The sequence below is a fragment of the Meriones unguiculatus genome, chromosome 7 (genome assembly GCF_030254825.1).
Source record: "Meriones unguiculatus strain TT.TT164.6M chromosome 7, Bangor_MerUng_6.1, whole genome shotgun sequence".
Taxonomy (NCBI): domain Eukaryota; kingdom Metazoa; phylum Chordata; class Mammalia; order Rodentia; family Muridae; genus Meriones; species Meriones unguiculatus.
In genome coordinates, this window is record NC_083355.1 from 44,439,378 (window position 1) to 44,461,654 (window position 22,277).

At 43.0% G+C, this 22,277-nt stretch overlaps 1 protein-coding gene across 1 annotated transcript in view; it reads right to left on the reverse strand.

Annotated features, from left to right (window-relative positions):
• Positions 1–21,787, reverse strand: part of Ywhae (tyrosine 3-monooxygenase/tryptophan 5-monooxygenase activation protein epsilon) — a 41,977-nt gene extending 20,190 nt beyond the window's left edge. Inside the window, exon 1 of the mRNA XM_021635113.2 lies at positions 21,582–21,787. Coding sequence (XP_021490788.1) covers positions 21,582–21,645 — 64 coding nt within the window. The 5' untranslated portion in view covers positions 21,646–21,787. The remainder of the gene's footprint in view (positions 1–21,581) is intronic.
• Positions 21,788–22,277: the final 490 nt, after the last annotated feature.

Here is a 22,277-nt window from a genome sequence, read left to right on the forward strand (position 1 = left end):
GCAACTAGGGCTGATATTGGTACAGCATGGGGCTGGAGAGATGGCAGCCCACAACTATCTGTAATGCCAATTCCAAGGGATCTGACACCTTCATATTAATGCATGTAAAATAAAATTAAATAAATTATTTAAAAAAAAAAGAAATATGGTACAGCATGCATTTAGAGTACACATGAGACCCTGGGCTGAGAGGCAGGAGAGACCAATTAGCAATTAAAGAGCGCCCACTGCTCTTGCAGGGAACGGGATAATATCCAGCATGTATGCCAGGCAAATCACCTCTAAAGCCAGCTCTGAGGAGACACGAGTCTTTCCCTTCTTCATGGCACCTGCACTAGGTACTCATATCCACACACATAACACTTTGAATAATAAAATAAAAATTTTAAAGACCCTGGGCTTTGAAAAATCCTAAGCTTAACTCCCCAAGCTTAAGAAAAAACTTGAGGGCTAAAGAAATTAAAAACTTACCCGTCCAGCACCCTCTTCTGGCTTGCAAGGGCACTGGGCACACATCAGAGTACACATACATGCATGCAAAACAATTATTTAAAACACACACAAACATTTTTGAGACAGGGTCTCAAATACACATCCCTCTGCCTGTGCTGGATGGAATTAAAGTTTATGTACCACTATGACCAGCTTAAAAAAAATTTAAAGAGATCCAAAATGCTTCATCTCATGCACCCTGATGCACTTCCTTAACAGCCCAGTAAATTTAATTCTACCAACTATACCCTACCTGGATTAACAATCTTTAACCTTACAAAGGAAATGTGAAATACCTAAATGATACAATTATATATTATGACACTGACAAGCTACCCACAGTCTAATTCTATAGTTCCTAATAAAATGGAAGCTCATGTGGTCAATATTCATAAGGCAGATAAAACTTCTCCCAAATGAAAAAAAAAAAAAATGTTCAGTAACTATTTCATGAAACTGAAGCCAAGAGCAATCTGACTAAAGTCAGAGCAAAACCAAAACACAAACCCTGAGTGCAAGGCTAGCCAAGGTTACAAGAGATAGTATATATCCGTGTGACCAAGACAGAGACACAGACACAGACTGTCAGACTGAGAATGAGAATCACCCCCACAAACAGCAGTTCACTAGAAGAAAATAGCATGAAGATGTAAAAAAAAAAAAAAAAAGTGCATCATTTTCTCTAGATGGTTTAGCAAGTTAAGATGCTTGCTGCAAGGCCTGACAAACTGAGTTCAATCCATGAAAACACACAGCAAAGAGAACAGACTCCCAAGTTGTCTTCTGACCTGTACACACAGTGTACGTACATATGTATACACACACACAAATATATGTACTTTACAAAAATTTTAAGAGAACCAATTAAACCACATTTTAAAAGGCCGTCAAATCAGGCATCACTAAAAAGGGCAAATACAAACCAGGCACCAGGAGTGGTAGTGTGCCTTTAATCTCAACACTCAGGCAGACCTCTGAGTTCAAGGTTAGCCTCGTCTACAGAGCAAGTTCCAAGACATCCAGGGTTGTGCAGCGAAGTCTCAAACCCCAAAACCAAATCACAACAAAACAAAACAAAAACCCAAAGCAGAGATAGAACATTAATTAGGACTTTAAATCAATTTTTGATTGGTTTATGGGTTTTTTTTTTGGTTTTTTGTTTGTTTGTTTGTTTGTTTTTTATAGACCAGGCTGGTCTCATAGCAATCTCTCTGCCTCTGCCTCCTTGAGTGCTGGGATTTAGAGGGCAGTACTGCCAATGCCCAGCATTTTTAAAATTTCCATGGTTAATGGTAAACAACAACAAATAAAATCTACCTGAAACAGGCACTTACATGCTTTTGACAAAAAGTGCTGTTACTCACCCAGACCTATCAGGTATATCTACAATCATGATGATAGCTGGCAAGATGGTTCATTGGGTAAAAGACAATTGCCACAAGTGCCTGGCAACCTGAGTTTGATCCCTAGAAGCTGTGGCAAAGGTGGCAGAAGCCGAGAACTGACTCTACAAAGTTGTCCTCACACATCTTCACAAATACCTGCACAAAAACATCCAGACCCCATCCATGCTTGAAGGCATGCACATAAAAAAAAAACATTAAAACCAGGATGAAAGCCTGACTTTGGCCATCATTTTGTAGTCTCCTTCACTTGAAAAAAGGCAAGGGATAAGTACCTTGGAAAACACACAGCAACACCTCAATCCTCCGAACCAAATGAGAGCACTCTGGAGCAGGAGCAGACTGAGCCCCTCAATGGTGACAGAGGTAGGGACTGCTCCCGACCACCTTGCTCATCACAGCCAAGACAAAGCTCCACCAGGCCACACCCTAACCAGGTTATACTAGCTCCTTACCCTAATACTTCCTCTATTTAAACTCTTATCAGTATCCAAAGATGGACTTGGAAGTCAGTGGACACTCCATGTTCCTTTCCCAAAATGAATCTGAATAAATCTCATTTTGCCTGGTACACTGGGGATGGGCGGGTGCCAAAACCTAGCCTGCTGCAGCTGCCAGACCTGGACTTCTGTCCAGATACATAGAGAAGTTCAACTATTGACTGTATGAATGAGGCATGTTTGTGCAAAATAAGGCATTTACACAATGTAGACCTTCAAGACGAGTAATTAGAAGAAATTGTTTGCTGAGAGTGCCACATGACCTCAGCATTCAAGTGGAGTCTTCTACTCTTAGGAAGTTAAAGCATTTCTATAGAAAGTTACTGTAAGTACCCAGGTATTGGGTTGCTTTCAAATAATTCTATAAAATTTAGACAAAACAACAAGAAATGAATACAATGATCAAAATGAGAACTATAACTAAATATAATAAACTCATCAATTTATTTAATAACAGTATTCGGCTTTATGGAGTTTTATGCTGTTTTTGCAATAAGATCTTATGTTGCATAGGCTGGCTTCCAAACTCCTGATCCTTCCTGCCTCCACCTCCTAAATGCTAGGATATAGATAGCTATCTGTGCACCACCACAGCCAGCTTGAATTTTAAACAAGCCAGTCTTCTAAGTGTAGAGATTATGCTGTTAACATCTAGGAACAGAGGTAAGACAATTCTTCTTCTTTTTTTAAAATTAAAAAAAAATCTTTTTTTACTTATTTCCTATACAATGTTCTGTCTGCATGTACACCTGCAGGCCAGAAGAGGGCACCAGATCTCTTTACAGATGGTTGTGAGCCACCATGTGGTTGCTGGGAATTGACCTCAGGACCTCTGGAAGAGCAGCCAGTGCTCTTAACCTCTGAGCCATCTCTCCAGCCCCAAGACAACCCTTTTTCACCTGTACCTTTAATTGACCTCAGGACCTCTGGAAGAGCAGCCAGTGCTCTTAACCTCTGAGCCATCTCTCCAGCCCCAAGACAACCCTTTTTCACCTGTACCTCCTACACTGCACCGACAAATACTCTGAGGCAACACACATACACCATAAAACAGAAAAGAAATCCAAGGGCTGGGGAGGTGGCTCAGCAGTTAAAAGTACTGTCTGTTCTTCTGGAAGACCAGAGTTCAATTTCTGGTATTCATACAGCAGCTCATACCAGGCACGGACCTGGGGCAGAAATACACACGCAGGCAAAACATCCATACACATAAAATAAAATAGTAATAAAATGTAAAAAGAAATGCAACCTGAAACAGCTGTGTTAGCAGACACCTGCCATCCCACCTCTCCATTGCTGGCAGAGAGATTAGCAGACGTTCAAGGCCATCAGACACTATGTATCAAAGTTGGAGACCAATCCAGGCTACACAAGACTCCCTCTAAAAAACAACTTAGACTTTTTATTTTTTAATAGTCTCACACCGCTGTTACCCACTGCTGTTAAAGTTGGCTTAAAAACTCTATGCAAGCTCACGCTGCCTCAAAATCACAGCAATCCCTCCTGCCCTGGCCTCTCAAATGCTAAGGTTCTAGGAATGAATCACCATGCCTAGTTAAACCTGAGCATTTGAAACTATCTGTGTAAATGTATGCAGTGTATGCACTCACATGAGGCCAAGAAGGATGTTGTCAGGTGCCCTGCTCTACCACTCTGCCTTATTCTCTTCAGACCGGTCTCTCACTCAAGAACTCCTCTTAGGTCAACAGACTTCAGCAATCCTCTGGACGAGTGGTTCTCAGCCTGTAACTTGAGTGAGACTCCTGGGGGGAGTTTGTGTGTCAAGAAACCCTTTAACGGGGACTGGAGAGATGGCTCAGAGTTTAAGAGAACTGGCTGTACTTCCAAAGGTCCTGAGTTCAATTCCCTGCAACCACATGGTGGCTCATAACCATCTAAAGTGAGGTCTGGTGCCCTCTTCTGGCCTGCAGGCATACATACACATGCAGGTCAAATACTGTATAAATAAGTAAAATATTTTAAAAAAAGAAACCCTTTAACAAGAGTCACCTAAGACCACTGGAAAACACAATTATTTATATCACAATTCATAACAGTAACAAAATTACAGTTATGAAGTAGCAACAAGAACAATTTTATGGTTGGGGGTCACCACAACATGAGGAACTATATTAAAGAGTTGCAGCATTAGGAAGGTTGCTAAAGTGTTAGCAGGTCTCAGAGGATTAAATTGACTTATAGGTGCTTTTTAGACATTAAATCTCTGCCAAACTTGAGAATTCCTAGTTTTCTAATGTTGTGTGATTTTTCTGTTTCTTTTCTTTCTTTTTTTTTAAAGACAGGGTTTTTCTGTTTAGCCCTGTCTTTCCTGGAACTCTCTGTAGACCAGGCTGGCCTCAGAGATCCACCTGTCTCTGTGTCCTGAGGGCTGGAATTAAAGGCATGTGCCCCACCACCTAGTGACAACTTTCAGTTTTATCATAAACAATTCTAATGTTTAAACTTGCTCAACAATCTGTCCTGCCACTCTTAAAAAGCCGAATTCAGGCATGTGTGCGTGCACCTTTGATCCTAGCACTAGGAAGGCAGAAGCAGGCAGATCTGAGTTGGAGGCTATCCTAGACTAGTTTACATAGTGATTTCTGGACAGTCAGAGCTACAGTCCAGTGCTACAGAGAGATCTAATCTCAAGAAACAAAACAAAAAGGATACTCATGTGAGTACCCTTTCAAATCACTCATGAGACAACAACAGTAGTATCCCTCTGAAATCCCAGAATCAGGAAAGCTGCCAAGGTGAGGCTTGCCTAGGATAAAGAAAAACCCAGTCTCAAAATAAACAACAAAGGTTTTAGTTAGAGACACAACCCTCTGGAGTTTCACTTTTGGCTCTTACAAAAGACAGGCGGACGCACCTACCACACACAGAGTGGCTCACCACAACCCCTCTAACTACAGTTCCAGGGTGTCAAAAACCCCTTTCTGGCACCAACACATATGTAGTGCAATAAACCCCAGCAGGCACACATATACATGTAAGTAAGCAAAAAGCAATAGAATCAGACAGAGTGGCACACGCTTTTAACCCCAGCACTAAGGAGGCAGAACTCTCTCTGAGTTCGAGACCAGCCTGGTCTACAAAGTGAGTCCAGGTGTTTGTTTTTTTTTTTGGGGGGAGGGGACAGAAAACAATAAAAAGGCAAGGTTAGTACATATGGGAGGTGGGAAGATGACCAGGAATTTAGTCATCCTTGGCTAGCCACATAGCAAGTTTAAGGCCAACCTGAAACTATCTTCAAAAAATGAAGTCAGAGACAAAAAGATGACTCAAGCAGTGGGCGGAGACTCCACAGGTACACAACCACAGCCAGTGTGCTAAGCACTGGCAAGACGCCTGAGAGAAGCAGCCCCTGGACGTACGTAGAAGGATGTGTTGTACACTCTGTCCCAGTCTTCTAATGCAGACCATGCTCCGGTCCAGTGCACAACCTCTTTATAAGAAACTCTGATTTGACAACATCCTCATTCCCTTCTTTTCAACTTCTGCGACTCCATTTTACTTCCCAGAATTGCCTCAACTCATTTGCAGCTATGTGATGGGTGGGTGACCACCTTGAACTTCGATCCTCTTGAGTACATGAGGACCTCTGTCCTGGAGACTGAAGCCAGTCTCGCGCATGCCAAGCAAGCACTCTACCATCTGGCCTATAGCTCTAGCCCTGCCATTTTTGTTTTCAGTCACATTTCCTTCCTAACTAAACTACTATAGCTGACATACATGGTGCTGTACCTGTAAGCCCAACACTTGAGATTGTGGGTGCAGGTGGATCTGTTCAATGTCACCCTCAGCTATAGTGGGAGTTTGATGCCAGCTTGAGCTACATGAAATCCTATCTTAAAAAAAGACTAGGATGAGGCTCAAAGGTTTAGAGCACAGATTATTCTTGCAGAGTTCCATTGTCAACACCAACATCAGACAACTCACAACTGCCTATGAGGAATCCAATACCCCTCTGAGCTGCATATAAATAAATTAAAAAAAAAAAAAACAAAAAACCACTTTGTTGGTAAAGCAGTGACTCCCATAAGCTGTCCTCTGATCTCTACAAGCACACTATGGCACAAGAGTAGACACAAGACACAGACACACACACACCATTTTAATAAATACAAAGTAGACTGTAAATTCCTAGTTTTATATAAAATTATCATTTATAAGGAAAAGTTAATGCCCACTGACCAAAAAGTGCAGGATAAAGTCATGTTTAGTAGTTCATGCCTATAACTCCAGCATTTGGGAGACTAAGGCAGAAAGTGTCTTGAGTTCAAAGCCAGCCTGTGCTACTCCACAAATTTCAGAACAGCTTGGACTGTAGAATGGACCCTATATCAAAAAAAGTAGAATGGATTTTTTAAAAACTGAAAAACATTCAAGGCCAGATGTAATGAGAACTCTGGTTTCCTCAAAAACCCAGTTAATGTTATGTGAACGTTTTTGTTTTAATCCAGGTACGGGATGCAGCACTGCTTTGATTGTCCACAGCTGCTAACTACAATTTCCCTCATGCTCTTGTGCAGGGACGTGGTTTTGGAACTTTTCAGAGGGGATAAATGCCAGAGGCCTGAGAGGAGGCCAGGGGCACCTGAAGAGAGGGTGCTGTCCTGCTGTTGTTGTTGCTGTCAGCTGGTTGCAGTTTGTCAAGTAGTCGAGCTCATAGAGTTGAAAGAAACTGAATATCCTGACAGTGGAGGTCAAACTTGTCCCAAGGAACCCAAGGTCCCTAATCATCAGGACGTAGTCTAAAGAGAGCTATGGGCTCTCTGACCTTCTTTCTTGCCTACCTAGTCTCGGGGGTTGGAAGGGATTGGGGTAACAAGGGTGGTTAAAAAAAAGAAAACAGAAAATAAACCTACAAGCCAGTCTGGTCTACAGAATGAGTCCAGGACAGCCAGGGCTATACAGAGAAACCCTGTCTCAAAAACAAAAAGAAAAAAAAAATTGAAAAAACAGCCAGCAATGGTGGCATGCACCCTTAATCCCAGGACTTGGGAAGCAAAGGCAAGCAAATCAATCTCTTGAGTCTGAGGCCAGCCAGGTCTAAGAGCCTGGTTTCAGGACAGCCAAAGCTACAGGGAAACCCTGTCTTGAAAATCAAAACATAATATAAAAACTTGAAAAACAAAACTGAGGGCTGGGCTTGGTGGTGCATGCCTTTAATACCGGTACTAAGAAGGCAAAAACAGGTGGCTCTCAACCAAGGCTATAGATCGAGAACCTGTCTCAAACAAAAACTACTACAAGGAATGTGTTTAGAAGGGTAGGAAGGAATTTAGTAACTATCAGCTAATTGAAAGATGACACAGGAAGGATGGTGGGCACCAATCAGCTACAGTGTACAAAATGAAAATAGCTGGTTCTAAAGACCAAGTTCCAGAGGCTAAAAGCAGCTGGGTGTGGTGGGACACAGCTGAAACCGCTCTAAGCCTAGCAAAAGGAGTAAAAGAACTTGAGTCCAGCTTGTGCTCCAGGAGACCCTGTCTCAAAAGGAAGATGATCACCTGGCTATTCTCCAAAATGTACAAAAAAGTCACCTGGTGGCATATCCAAAGAGAAAAAGATACATTTACATGCAGACCAAATCCCAAAGTTTAACTATAGTAATTTAGCCAAGTATCTGAGAAACAATTATCTATTCCAATAATAGTTCTAGAACCCAGGAAGGTTTTCTTTAGAGTAAAACAAAGTATTCTTAAATTATATTCTTATTCTTGGTAGACTAGAGATAGATCAATGGTTAAGAAGCACTTCCTAGAGGATGGAGAGATGGCTCAGTGGTTAAGAGCACACTCTGCTCTTCCAAAGGACCAGGATTCATTCCCAGCACCCACACAGCAGCTCACAATTGTCTGGCGCCAATTCTGACACTTTCACACTAAAAGGCATAAAAAAAAAATAAATTTAAAAAGAAAGCATTTCCTTCACCTCCAGAAGTCTGTTCCCAGGCCCCATATCAGGGAGCTCACAAGTGCCAGTAATTCTAGCTCCAGGAGATTAAACTCCACCCCTCTTCTGGCGTGGTGTACACCCACACAAGTTTAAATTACTGATAATCTAGTCAAAAACATAGTCAAATTTTTTAATTTGTTTGTTTTTTGTTTTTCAAGGCAGGGTTTCTCTGTATAGCTGTGGCTGTCCTGGACTCACTCTGTAGACCAGGATGGCCTCAACTTCAGGCGATCTATTTTCCTCTACCTCCCTGAGTGCCACAGGCACATGTCACTACAACTGGTAATTTTTTTAATTTTTCTAATGTGTTCACACAAAAATACAAACTGCTGAACACTGTTAGGAAAACAACTTTGTATGCACATAGCATCCATTTTGGTAAGCTTTTTTCATTTGCTAATCTTTCTTGACCTATTAGTTGGTACTCTTTTAACTAGCTGCCAAATATTTCCTCATCTATATACTAAATCATACAAAAGTAAAATAGCTAAAAACTATCACTAATGACCAACAATTCTTCTAGGTCTTAGATTAATGGATGGTGCATACCTTTAATCCTAATGTTCAGGCACAGGCAGAAGGATCTCTGTGAGTTCAAAGTCTACAGAGCAAGTCCTGGACAGCAAGGAGCATTAGAGAAACCTGTCTCTTAAAAAAAAAAAATCGGGAGAAAGTATTTATGTAATGTGTGATATAAAAGGATAAAATATAAGACAAAACAGACTAAGAAAAATGTTGGTAGCATTCTGAAATCGGGTAGATCAGGGTCATTAAGAAAAAAGGCAATGGCAGTGATGCTACAGGCAGGCGGATCTCTGTGGAAACAGCCAGGGCTACATAGAGAAACCCTTTCTCAAGAAGGAAGGGAGGGAGGGAGGGAGGGAGGGAGGGAGGGAGGGAGGGAGGGAGGGAGGGAGGGAGGGGTCCCAGAGGCATGGAAACCATGTGAACAACATGAGTTATCAGTCACAAGGAAATGATTCCATAGCCTGTTCATCTGTTCACATCTCAAAACTACATGCCAAGGTCATCTACAAGGGCTGCAGAGGTCACTCAGCAGTTAAGAGCAGTTTTTGCAGAAGACCTAGGTTCAGTTCCCAGCACTCACATGGCAGCTCACAGACATTCCCTAATTTCAAGGGGTCCTGATGCGCAATCTTCTGGCCTCCAAAGATACTAGGGTACAAGTGATGCACATACTTACATGTGAACAAATACATACACAGATTTTTTGAAAAGAATATAAACTGTCATGCATGTAGCTATGAGAATCAATGACATATGTATTCTTTGAGGTGGTATCTTATATAACTCAGGTTAGCCTTAAATTCTGCTATCTAGCTCTTGCCTCCACCTACACAGGCATGCCTGGTGCCCAAGGAGTTCCAAAGAGGACACAGGATCCCCTGAAACTGAAGTTATAGTGAGTGCTGGAAATCAATCCTGGGTCCTCTGCAAGAGCCACTTCTCCAGCCCACTTGTTTATTTTTGAGTCAGGTTGCTGTGTAGCCTGGAATTCTATATGCAGCTAAAGATGACACTGATTCCTGACCCTCTGCCTTCATCTCCTGATTCGGCTTCTATAAAGCCAACTAACTCTGACAAACGTCCTTAGTAAGCACAAGTACCAGGATTACCAGATGAAAAATCGACCCAGGCTAGCTACACAGTGAGACCCATGACCCCCAGCCCCTTAGATAAACAATTGATTCAAATAGATACCAATGCAAAACTTCATCCGGGCATAGTGTAGAGCAGAGATAGCTTGATGACCTTAGTTTGATTTCTACAACCCATATGAAAGTAGAAAAAACTTCCACAAGCTGTACCAAGTTCCACATGTACAATCATTGTACAATCATGTATGAATTACAATCATTGTAATTCATACATATGTATGCCTCATAAACTCACAAAAGAGCTTTAAAACAATGTTTTTAATTTTTAAATTACTTTTAACTTGTTTTGTTTTTGACAGGGTTTCTGTGAGGCCCAGACTGTCCTAGAACTTACTCTGTAAACCAGGCTGACCTGAACTCAAAGATTTGCCTGCCTCTGCCTCCCAAAGGCATCAACCAGCTCCATCTTTTTTTTCTTTTTTTTTAATGTTATTTTAGGGTTTCTCCTGTGTAGCCTTGGCTGTCCTGAAACCAGCTCTATAGACAAGACTGTCTGCCTCCCTAGTGCTGGGGTTAAAGGATCGATTAACTAGCCTTCCACCACCCAGCTTGTTTTTAAAAAACAAAAAAAGCTCACTAAATCCTATGGCTCAGCAATTGGGCCAAGGTGATTGGTTAAAGAACCCCAGGGGTTCACTGGTTCCTGCCTCCCCAGAGAGGCAATTACAAGTATGCTGGAATGGCAAGCTATAGACTTTTTAACCAAGTGCTCAGGCTTAAACCAAGTGTCTGTGATGGCCATGACAAGCGGCAGACCAAGGAATCTTCCCCAGGGCCCCAAAGCAATTTCCACACTATAAAATTAAAAACTAAGAATAGAGCTTCAATAAGAGATCAGCAGTTCAAGGACATCTAGGCTAAGAAGCAAGTTCAAGGTTAGCCTGAGTGAGCTACAGGAGACTTTGTCTTGAACAGCGAAGGGGGAAAAGAAACAGTCTTGGTTTTGACTGATGTTTACAATACTGCACAAACATCAAGTGTGAAGTAGAAGGAATAATTTAGAGTAAGACTAAATACTAGTAATGTTGTCCTCATTTAAATTTTTTTTTTTTTTTAGATTTTTATACCTATTTACTTTATGAGTGTGTGTCTCCTGAGTGTATGTTATGTGCTCCCAATGCATGCAAGTCTGTGGAGACAAGACAAGAATGTCAGACTCCCTAGAACTGAAGTTCCAGGCAGCTGCGAGTTGCTACATGGGTGCTGGGAACCAAGACTGGAACCCCTGCAAAGAGCAACAAGCATTCTTAACAGCTGAACCATGTTTCCAGCCCTTCATTTATATATTTATCTGGAAAATGAGTGGTACCTGCTTTGCAGGGCTATTTCTCTTCCTTGAGGTAGGGTCTCACTATGCAGGCCCAATAGGCCTGGAAAACTTGCTAATTATTTAGACCAGGTTGCCCTCTGACTCAAGAGATCCCCCAGTCTCTGCTTCCAAAGTGTTTTGATTAAAGGCATGTACCACCAGCCTGACTATTTTGAGGCATGAAAGAATAGCATTTAAGAGTGGTAGTTAAGAAACAGTGGAGTAATTTTAAAGATGACGGTAGTCAACAGCTGTCTCTTGAGAGGGTTTATGACAGAATCTGGCTATGTAGTTCAATTAATTCAGGATCCTCCAGCCTACATAAGTGCAAGGTAGGACTACAGCACTAGCTGAAAATGGTTGTCTGTCTGTTTTGTTCTGAGTCAGTTTCATGCAGCCCAGGCTGGCCTGCCTCTAACCCACTATGCAGTAAAGGATTAGCTCCAGCCTCTGAGTGCTGGGACTACAGGTATGTGTGCTGCCATGCCCATTTAAGGTGTCACAGCGAATCAACTAGGCAAACACTACCAAGAGAGCTCTGCCCTTTTAATAAGTTTTTTTTAGTAGGATGGCATCTGGTATCACTACTAACCACAAGAACCAACAAGGAACACACTACCCTGCCCTTGCACTACCCTATTACCTTGCACAGAGCATAGAGACCACCTCAATAAGTCAGTCATTTAGAGTCTAATGTAATCCTGGCTGTCCTGGACCCAGAGGTCTGCCATCAGCTTCAAACTGACTATTTACCCATACTAAACTAACCCTTACAATCAGGCACCCTGGGCCACAGGGGAAAAAAAGTAAAAGATGTGAGTTCCAGAACCAATATAAGAGAGAACCACAAGGCGTCCCCTGACCTCTATACTGTGATAAACATAAATGTATGTTTATGATATCTCCACAAAAATAAATGTAATTTTAAAGGGTAAATTTCAAAGTCATAAACCAGGGATGTTACCTTGACTGGTTGTGAGCCAAACCTTAGAGTGTTTGCCTAACACTTATGGACCTGGTTTCAATCTTCAATACAGAAGGAAGTGAGGAAAAGGAAGAAAAGATAAGAAACATCATAGTAATTATGTTTTCTACATAAAATCTGGTGCGGTTTTTTTTTTTTTTGTTCATTTTTAAATTATTTTTATTCTGTGTTCACTTGTGTTTTGCCTGCATGTATGTCTGTGTGAGGGTGTCAGAACCCCCCAAACTAGAGCTTCAGACAGGTGTGAGCTGCCAGGTGGGTGCTGAGAATTGAACCCAAGCCTACTAGAAAAGCAGCCAGTGCTGAGCCATCTTCTACAGCTCCCAAATCTGGTAGTTTTGACAGCACAGTTCTAAAGTATCAGCAAATCTACAAATGCATGTGGGCAAAGTTCTGAACTTAGGACGCTGTTGCCAAGTCTCAAGTATTATTTAGAACCAGTTCAAGAGACAAAATAAAAGCAAACCTATTTGGCCCTAACACTGTCATATTGATTAGCTGGGAGCTAGCTCTACTGTTAGCAACTATCCTATCTTGCCTTTTCCCATTCCCACTTACAGAAACAGCTTCAAGAGTTTTAACTTTCTTTTGATCTTATTTTCTACCAAATGGGAAATTTGAAGAAAACCAAAGTTCTCAGGACATGAATCTACAATCATCTGTGTTAAGAGCAACAAAGCTTAGGGAAATTTTAAGTGAGAAAACTAATCTGGGTATGGTGGCATATGTCTGGAAATAAGACCCATGTCTCAAAATAAAAATTAGGGCAGACATGGTAGAGAGCATAGCAGACAGATGGATCTCTCAGCCACAGGCCGGCCTGCAGAAACCCTGTCTTAAAAAGAAATTAGCTGGGTATGGTGGAGCAAACATGTAACATTCTGCTACTTGAGTGTCACAAGTCTGAAACCAGGCAGGCCCGCAAAGCAAGTTATAGGCTAGCCAAGGATAGAAACCCTGTCATCACCAAAATTAAAATAAAAATAGGCACTGGGAAGACAAGTTAGTCTATCAAGGGCCCGCAGTACAAGCGTGAAGACTTGAGATCTCCAAAACTTACATAAAAAAATAAAATAAATAAAAAATTTAATTTTTAAAAACCCACAAGAAAACTGATACTGTCAAATGACAAGTTCATCCCAACTATTCCAGCACAACCATAAATTCATCGTTCTTTTTTCATGACATCTAGATTTCAGGATAAATTTAAGACTGCTTTTTCACAATTTGCTTCTATTTAGTGAGGTTAAACAAGCCCCTGGTACTATTCCTATAGGCCTGGTTAAGCCTCAGCATTTATTTACAGAATGGGCTCATTCCATAAGGTATGTGGGGAACTCTACCCAACAATTTGAATATAACAGTACTTAACTGTAGCAAACTGGCCACAGAAGCAGTAACTTCACTGTAGTGCTTCAGGTAGAATCCATACCCTGTGATGAATTCTATTTTGCAGCTATCTGGCCTATTGGGAATACTAATTACACACCCACCACTGCCTCTCCAAAAATGTTCAATACTTGTTATTTAAGGACATTTATATAGATAGACCCACCCACCCACTCCCAAAAAAGGAAGGAAAAACACTTTAAAAGTAGGCTCTCAGCTCAGCGATGATGGTTCTTTGCCTTTGATCCCAACACTCAGAAGGCAGAGGCTAAGTGGAACCAGCATAGTCTATAGAGTGAGTCCAGGACAGCCAAGGCTACACATAGAAGCCCTGTCTCGAAAAACCAAAAGAAATGTTTTTTGTTTGTTTAGTTTAGTTTTTAACATTTTAAATGATGTACTACTATGGGGGATATATAACAAGGAGGACGGAGGTCTATGTAAGCCCTGGTTTGTCTGGAACTTACTATAGATCGAGCTGGCCTCAACTAGTGGAGTTCCTCCTGCCTCTGCCACAGAAGTGCTGGGATTAAAAGCCTGTTCCACCATTCCCAGCCTCAGGAATTTTAACTGGGCTTTTAAAAAAGATAGGAATCTTGCTTGGTACAGCCTACCAGGAGGCTGAGATAAGGAGGGCAAGTTTGAGCATAGGTTGAGCAACAGTGAACCTCTTTCTCGAGGGGAAAAAAAGAGGGTAGCTCTTCAGTGACCCGCACAGTACCAAGAGGGAAGAGGAAGGGAAGGAAAGAGGAATGTCATGGACCTTGAATATGAGCAAGCCACACGAATCATTCATTATGCCTTGAGATGAAATTTCGATACAAAGACCAGATTTCTCTAGAAAAATGCTAAGATACTTTATCTTCATAAACACGCTTTAGAGAAGTCATAAAGATACTACTACCTAGCCTCCTGGTATGCTGCTGCTTCCTGCACTCAAGAGGAGAATCACCAATTCAAGGCTAGCCTGGGTTATATAGCAATACCCATTCGTAAAAAAAAAAAAAAAAAAAAAAAAGGTATTACATGGCTCAGAAATTAAGAGCACTCGCTGTTCTTTTTTTTTTTTTAATAGTTACTTATTCATTTATTATTTATACAGTATTGTGCCTGCACACCAGAAGAGGGCACCAGATTTCATTATAGATGGCTATGAGGTACCATATCATTGCTGGGAATTGAACTCAGGGCCTTTGGAAGAATAGTTGATGACCTTAACCTCTGAGCCATCTCTCCAGCCAGCACTTAATGGAAGTCCAGACTTGAGCTCACAGGACATAGTGGCTAATAACTATCTGTAACTCCAGCTTAGAGGATCTGACCCCCTCTTTTGACCTTCCAAGGTATCAGATAGTCACACTGTGCACAAAGGAAACAATCCTTTAAAAAAAAAAGGTATTTCAAAACTATTAAATGTGTCTGCAATGCGTGCACAGAGTACCTCCTTACCCAGTTACATATAGATCTTAGGGCTGAGGAGAGCTGAATGTTGGGACTACAGACTTGCTCCACCCCCAAGTGATGTACTACCCCAAATTTTTCTGTTAAAATGGAGGTAACATTCTATTTGTCAATATTGTTATATGAAGTAAAAATTCTTGTGAAAATGCCTTCAATATTTAAAGCTCTAGATGTTGTATTCCTCTTTTATACAGCCTGACTCTACTTTGTATACAAACAAGTACTTTTGAAATACAAGACTACTACATTTCAATATCAGCCTTACAGTCCTTTAAAAAAAATTTCAGGCAGGGCAGTGGTGACACACACCTTTAATCCCAACACTTGTGAGGCAGAGGCAGAGATCTTTGTCAGTTCAAGGCCAGCCTGGTTTACAGAGCAAGTTCCAGGACAGCCAGGGCTACACAGAGAAACCCTGTCTAAAAAATTAACCTCCCAATAGTTTCAGCTCACATCAGAGTACTCAAAAACAACTTATAAAATTAGAAACATTAATTTGGTAAACTAAAATTTCACTCAGTACAGCAGATTCCAGTTGAGAAATATTTAATACTTTTGGGCTGGAGAGATGGCTCAGAGGTTAAAAGAGTAGTGACTGCTCTTCCAGAGGACCTGAGTTCAATTCCCAGCAACCACATGCTGGCTCACAACCAACTATAGTAAGATTTGGTGCCCTCGTTTGGCATGCAAGTGTACATGCAGACACATTATATAAATAATAAATAAATTTTAAAAATAAATATTTAATACTTTCTAGAGATCGGAATGTAGCTCAAAGGTCCAGCACTTGGGCCCTGGGCTCCCCAAGACCAAAGAGCAATAAATACTTATTCTCTTGACCAAGCTACCAAAACAATTAGAAAAGGTCTGCCTGCTTTCCTGTGCTTTTGTTGTTATTCCCCAGCGCCTTGCCTGTATTCAGCTGACATGCAATCACTTAGTTAACATACTAAGCCCTGATTCTACTTTAAGACAGTCTGGATTAACTGCAAAGATTTACATCCTCCTGCCTCAAACTCCTACTGGGATTAGTCATGAGCCCTAGTGTCATGCTTCATAACTTTTTTAATGAAAGGTTTTGTAAAGAGGCTGGAAGAGTGGCTCGGTTAAGAGCATTTGTTCTTGAGGACACGAGGTTTGACTCCCAGCATACACATGGTCACGGCTTACAAGTAAGTCCAGTTCCAGGGGATTCAATATCCTCTTCTGACTGCTGCAGGCATCAGGCACGCATGCAGTACAATACATAACCAAAGGCAAAACATTCACACAGAAATAAAAGAAGTTCTTTAAAAAAGTGAAAAGAGGACCTGTGAGAGAGGTCAGGAAAAGACACCTGCCATTAGGCTTGACTACCTGAGTTCAATCTCTTAAGACCTTCATGGTGAAAGGAACAATCTTTCACTGATTGGTTTTTGACCTCCACCCGTTGGCCACAGCACATGCTAACCCACACAACACATATAACACAGCCAGGCATAGTAGCACCACCTTTAATCCCAGCACTGAGGCAGGTCGATCTCTGTAAATTCAAGGCCAGCCTGGTCTACAAAGTGAGTTCCACAACAGTCAGAACTAAATACTGAGACCCAATTAAAAAAAAAAAAAAAACAACAACAACAAAAACCACCATAAACCCAAATGCAATTTAAAATGAACAGAATGCTTAGAGAACATCCACAGTAAAAAATCACCTCAAGTAACAGTAATTTATCAATTCTTGATACCCAGATTGTGTAAGACAAGATGTTTTGCTATGCAAATCTAAAGCACAGAAAGAGCAACTCTATTTTGGAGGGGAGGAGGTGAGAACAGTGTCATTTAACCTGAAATTCACTACCTGAAGCTAAAGCTGCCTGCCCTTAAACCCTACATTCTCCTGTCTTCTCCTTCAGAGCACTGGGGTTTCAGTGTGTACCACCCACCTTGTGAAGAACATGTCTTGTAAACAAAGGCAGGGGTAGGGACATGACTGTGACACATTTAATCCCAGGAACTTGGAAGGTACAACAGTGAGAACCTGTCTCAGAATGAATGAACGAACGAACGAAATAACAATTATATGTTCTCCATCCTTCCCTAACAAGCACAGTATGTTCTTAAAAAAATAAGGCTTTGGTCTTTTAAATGGCTCTCAAGTCAGTGACTCAGAACAGATGCATTTTTGATGTTTCGGTATCCAAAGTGACCCAAGTGACCATGAAAGGGGTTAAAAACTCAACAAATTACACCCCACGGAATAAATTCTTTTTCTTTCTTTTGTTTTTATAAAATATTTTTTATTTGTTATGTATATGGGTGTTTTTGGCTGCATGTATGTCTCTGTACCAGGCATCTGCCTGGTGCCAGGGGAGGCCATGGGATGCCCTGGAACTTGGGAGTTGCAGGTGGTTGTTAGCTGTCATGTGGGTGCTGGGAATTGAACCCAAGAACCCTGGAAGAACAGCCAGTGCTCTTTAACCACTGAGCCATCTCTCCAGGGAGCTCCCCCCCCCTTTTTTTAGGAGTCTATGTAACTCTGTCTTAGAACTCAAAGATCTGCCTCCTGAGTGCTGGGACTGAAGGTATGTACCACCCCACCTGAATAATTTTATCTTTTTCAAACAAGGTTTCATAGCTCAGGCTAGCCTAGACTCTCAGATCCTCCTGCCTTGTCTCCTCTAAGTACAGTTTAAAGGAGTATGACACCATATTAGGCCCTACTAAGCCAATCTGGGTAGGATGAACATTAGCCAAGGACAAAAACAGAACTATCACACAAAATATCACACAGAATATCACACATATGTTGACCACTCTGGTCTTGGAAAAATTAGGAAAACACGTTTTTTGGACAGGCCAAACTCGGCTGCTTGAGAGGATAAGGTGGGAGTATGGCAATGGCAAGTTCAAGGCCACCCTATGACACTTAGTAAGACCCTATCCAAACAAAGCTGGATATGGTTCCATGGTAGATCACTTGACCAGTATGCACAAGACTTTCCGTACAATCCCCAGCAATGACACCCCATAGCTTTTCTACACTGTTTTAAATGTATGAAAGTTATTAATTTGCTTGACTGTGATAACTTGATTAAACTTCACAAAAACTATTTCTTAGACTACTGACTTGTTAAAAGATTACTAAACTAATCTGGGGGTAGTGGCATACTCCCCAGCAATTGTGAGGCAGAGGCAGAAGGATGTCTTGAGTTCAAGGCCAGCCTGATCTATATATTAGTTCTAGGACAGGCAGGGCTCTTGAGAAAGAGAGATTACTAAACTTAATTAAAGTGAATAGGGACAGAGGCAAGCGGCCAGCCTGGTCTACATAGCAAGTCCACAAGGCTACACAGAGAAACCCTGTCTCAAAATACAATGCAAAAAATTAATAAATACATAAAAAATTAAGTCTTAGCCTCAAGCCTTAGTATTTCCTGTATCACCCCCATTTGGTTCTGTTCTTAAAACACAGCTTCTCACCTCTTCCAAGACCATTAAACAATCTATATAAATTGATTTCTATTCCCTAAGGGGAAGAGAAAAAGATGCTTCAGGCACTAGGTTCCATACTGCATGCAAAATAAGATAAACCTAAGACAGTAGCAAGAAGGAAGGTCAGTTAAAAGGCCAACACTTACACAATTCCAAAGCATTCTTTTACCATACCTGGCATTTTATTTAGTGATTACTACTATAAAACTATTTCTGGTTCCACTAACAAAACTGAATTACCACTCAGTAAGGGAGTGATCACACTTCCTTTGGCTGCCTTCCTCCTCTCCCTTTCTGATTCCCTTACTTATGCCCAATCACAGGAGTGCTTCCTATTCCCTTCCCCTCCCTCCTTTACAGAATGAAAGAGGGCATACGTCACCACGTGGCTTACCCAGTCTTCTGCTCACTAAGCAACAATGCCAGGCTTTGGTCAAAACCCTCAGCACTCAAACCCCAAGCATGTTTTAAAGTTGATTTGCCCCTTTACTTGGGAGCTACAGTCACATAAGCTTGCAAATCCTTTTTTAAATGATTTTCAGAAACAGACCGAAAAGCTTCCCACATACCATTTTTAAAAGGGGGGTTATAACATTTATAAAGACAAATCCCTACAAAACAGCCTTCAAATTTAATTCCATGTTTCCTCTCAAGGACACTAGATTAATGGGGAAACTTCTTTTCAGAGGGGGAAACCTCCAATACAATCAAACTATTCCGATGATAAACATACTAAAATAAAGACAAGGTTGACCTTGAGCTCCATTTCTACTTTTCCCATCCCACCTCCTCCTGCTCCCAACAGGAGCCCAGCTTAGTGCAAAAAGCAACTTCAATCTGTAAGACAAAATTCAGTTCAATATCGTTCCTAAATTGGAAGTTTTGAGGCCTGTTCTACTTTCCAAACGCTGGGACAGTAATTTCTGACAAGACGCTAGGACTAGTTCAAAAGCTGCCACAGAACCAAACTGGCATTCAAGGAAAAGAGTGACCTAACTTTTGAAAAACAAGTGGCTTAACTAATTTGGAAAAAAATCTGAGGGACAATTAATTCCAAACATGTCTTCTCCCAACCTACCCAACCCTGCAAACATTAAAATCGCAGGAATGCCTTTATCCCAGCACTCAGAGGTAGACAGGTGGATCTCTTGAGTTCGAGGCCAGTCTGGTCTACATTGTGAGTTTCAGGATAGTCAGGGCTACATAGTGAGACCCTGTCTCAAAAAAGCAAAGAAATAAATAATTCGCAGGAACCATATAATCGACTTTTTACTTTTTAAATACTAGTTTGGGACATGGGGGGGGAGATGAGGAAAAGAGGGTGGGATTGGAAGAGGAAGAGGGAGGAGGCTACAGCTGGGATACAAAGTGAATAAACCGTAATTAATAAAATAAAATTTAAAAATAAATACTAGTTTGATGAAATATTGCCTAACTCAATTATCTAGCTATAAAATTAGGGGACAGTAGGGCTATATAAGCAACCGACCAGACAAACACAATGGGTATTTCAATGAAATTCTCAAGAGACTAAATTCAAATGAGCTGGGGTTGTAACTGAGTGAGGGCACTGACCTACCATGTACAAGGGCTTGAGTTCCATCACTTGGGGGTGTTAAATGAACAAATGTTAACCATAAAAACGTGTGCTGTAAAACCTTTTATTTAAGATGGATACAACAGGGCTGGGTGTGGTGCAGTGAGCATTTGCCTTGCACACTTGCAAGCCTGGGTTCGAGCCCTAGTCATAAAACAGAAAAAAAAGAAAACTTATGACCTCCTCCATTCCTAATTTAATCTCCAAGCCTCAGCGAGTGCTCAAAATGGGTAAGGCTCCCCAAGCCAGGCAAGAACATGCATTCCAAACTCGGGTTGTCGGCCAAAAGTGTTACTAACCATTATTTGAATTAACTAACTTTCAACAGGTCTTTTCCATGTGTCATAATGCTAAACGTGAATGGCAAAATCATTTTTACGAATGGGTACACTGAGGCACCGGCACTGCGACGGCCAATCAGTACTAAAGAGTCCTGGAAAGCCCGATCTCCTCTATTCTATTTTATCCAGAAGAACTCGGTGCTTGTGAAGGTTGGGGGGGGGGGGGAGGCAAAAATAAAAAAACAGAAAACGCAGGAACTTTGGGATGTCCTGGGTAAGAACAAACGGAGCATGAGTGAGGTTCTGCACCTCCCCGGAAGAAGGCGAGGCCGAAGAGCCCCCAAACCCTTCAACTCCAAGGTGTGCCGGCCTACGCCAAGAAATCCAGTCGCAGCATCTCAGCCTGCCTCCGCCGGGGACGAGCTGCGGTGATTTCCACACACTCCACCCTCCCGGAGACTGCTCCCCACCACCGGCCCGGAGACGCTGCCGAGGCTGAGGCTTCTCCTTTGTGAGGCTCCACAGCCGCCGCCCCACACTGGGCCTCCGGGGAAGAGCCACCGCCCCCACCCGCCATGTTTCCCTGAAAGGCGCCCGCGCTACAGCTCCCGGATTCCGCCCTCTCCCGAGCGGCCGCCGCTGCTTCTCACCCCACCCCACCCAATTCTCCTCCGCGCCCCGCCGCGATCCCGAAGGCTCCCGTGGGGACGGCGCGCCGGGACGCGGCACCCGCCATCGCCTCCCCCTCCCCCGCCCGGGGACTCGCCCTCCCCCTCCAGCCGCCATTTTACAACCACCTCCTCCACCCTCCACCCCGGCCTGCTGGCTGGCGAGCGTCTGCGGGCTAAGGACACCGGAGGGGTCAGACTCCCGCGCCCGGAGGCGCCCCCCGCCCCGGGCGCCCGCGGGCCAGCTCCTGCCTCCCGACCCACGTCCCCAGCCAGGCTCCGAGGCGATGCCGCCATTTTGTCTCCGGTTCCCGGCCTCTGTGGGCGGCGGCGGAGGGTCCGAGACTTCCAGCCCCCCGACACCCCCCCAACTCACCGTCGTATCGCTCGGCCTGCTCTGCCAGCTTCGCCTGGTACACCAGATCCTCCCGATCATCCATAGCGGCAGCGGCTCCGGCAGGGTCTGCGCGACGGATGGAAGCGGATAGCGTCTCCGACTCTCTCAGCTTCTCGCTCCGCGTCCGAGCAGTAAAAATGGCGGCGCCTCAATCCGGGACTTCCGCCTGCGCACGCGGACAACTGCTCAGCTCTATGGCAACCGCTCCCTGGCAACTGGGCGCGGGGGGCGGGCCCGAGAGTTCGGCGCCAGAAAAGGCTGGAACTGCTCGACAGACGCCCCTCCTCCGTCGGCTCGGCGGGCGGCCCGGCGGTGAGGCGGGAACTGCGACTCCGACGGAGAGCGGCCCCGGAGAGCCTGGAAGTCTCAGCTGGAGGCGAGGTCGGCCCAGACTGCGGTAGGGGAGTGAACCAGAAGCCTGTGCGGCGACCGCGGGCCGGGGTCGGCCTGTGGGAAGACAGCGAGAGGACTGATGGGTTCTTGCAACGGCAGGCCTTCCCCACTGAGAGCAACCTGCACTGTGCCTTCTTGTTTTTCTCATCCTTTCGCCCTTTTCAAGTCCTTTTTTTTTTTAGCCCCTACTTAAAGATTGACAGCTCAAGAAGGGAGAGCTCGAGTTTTCAAGCATCATCTTCTCTCTTGCTCACACATCATTAGCATTTTCTTCTCCCCTTC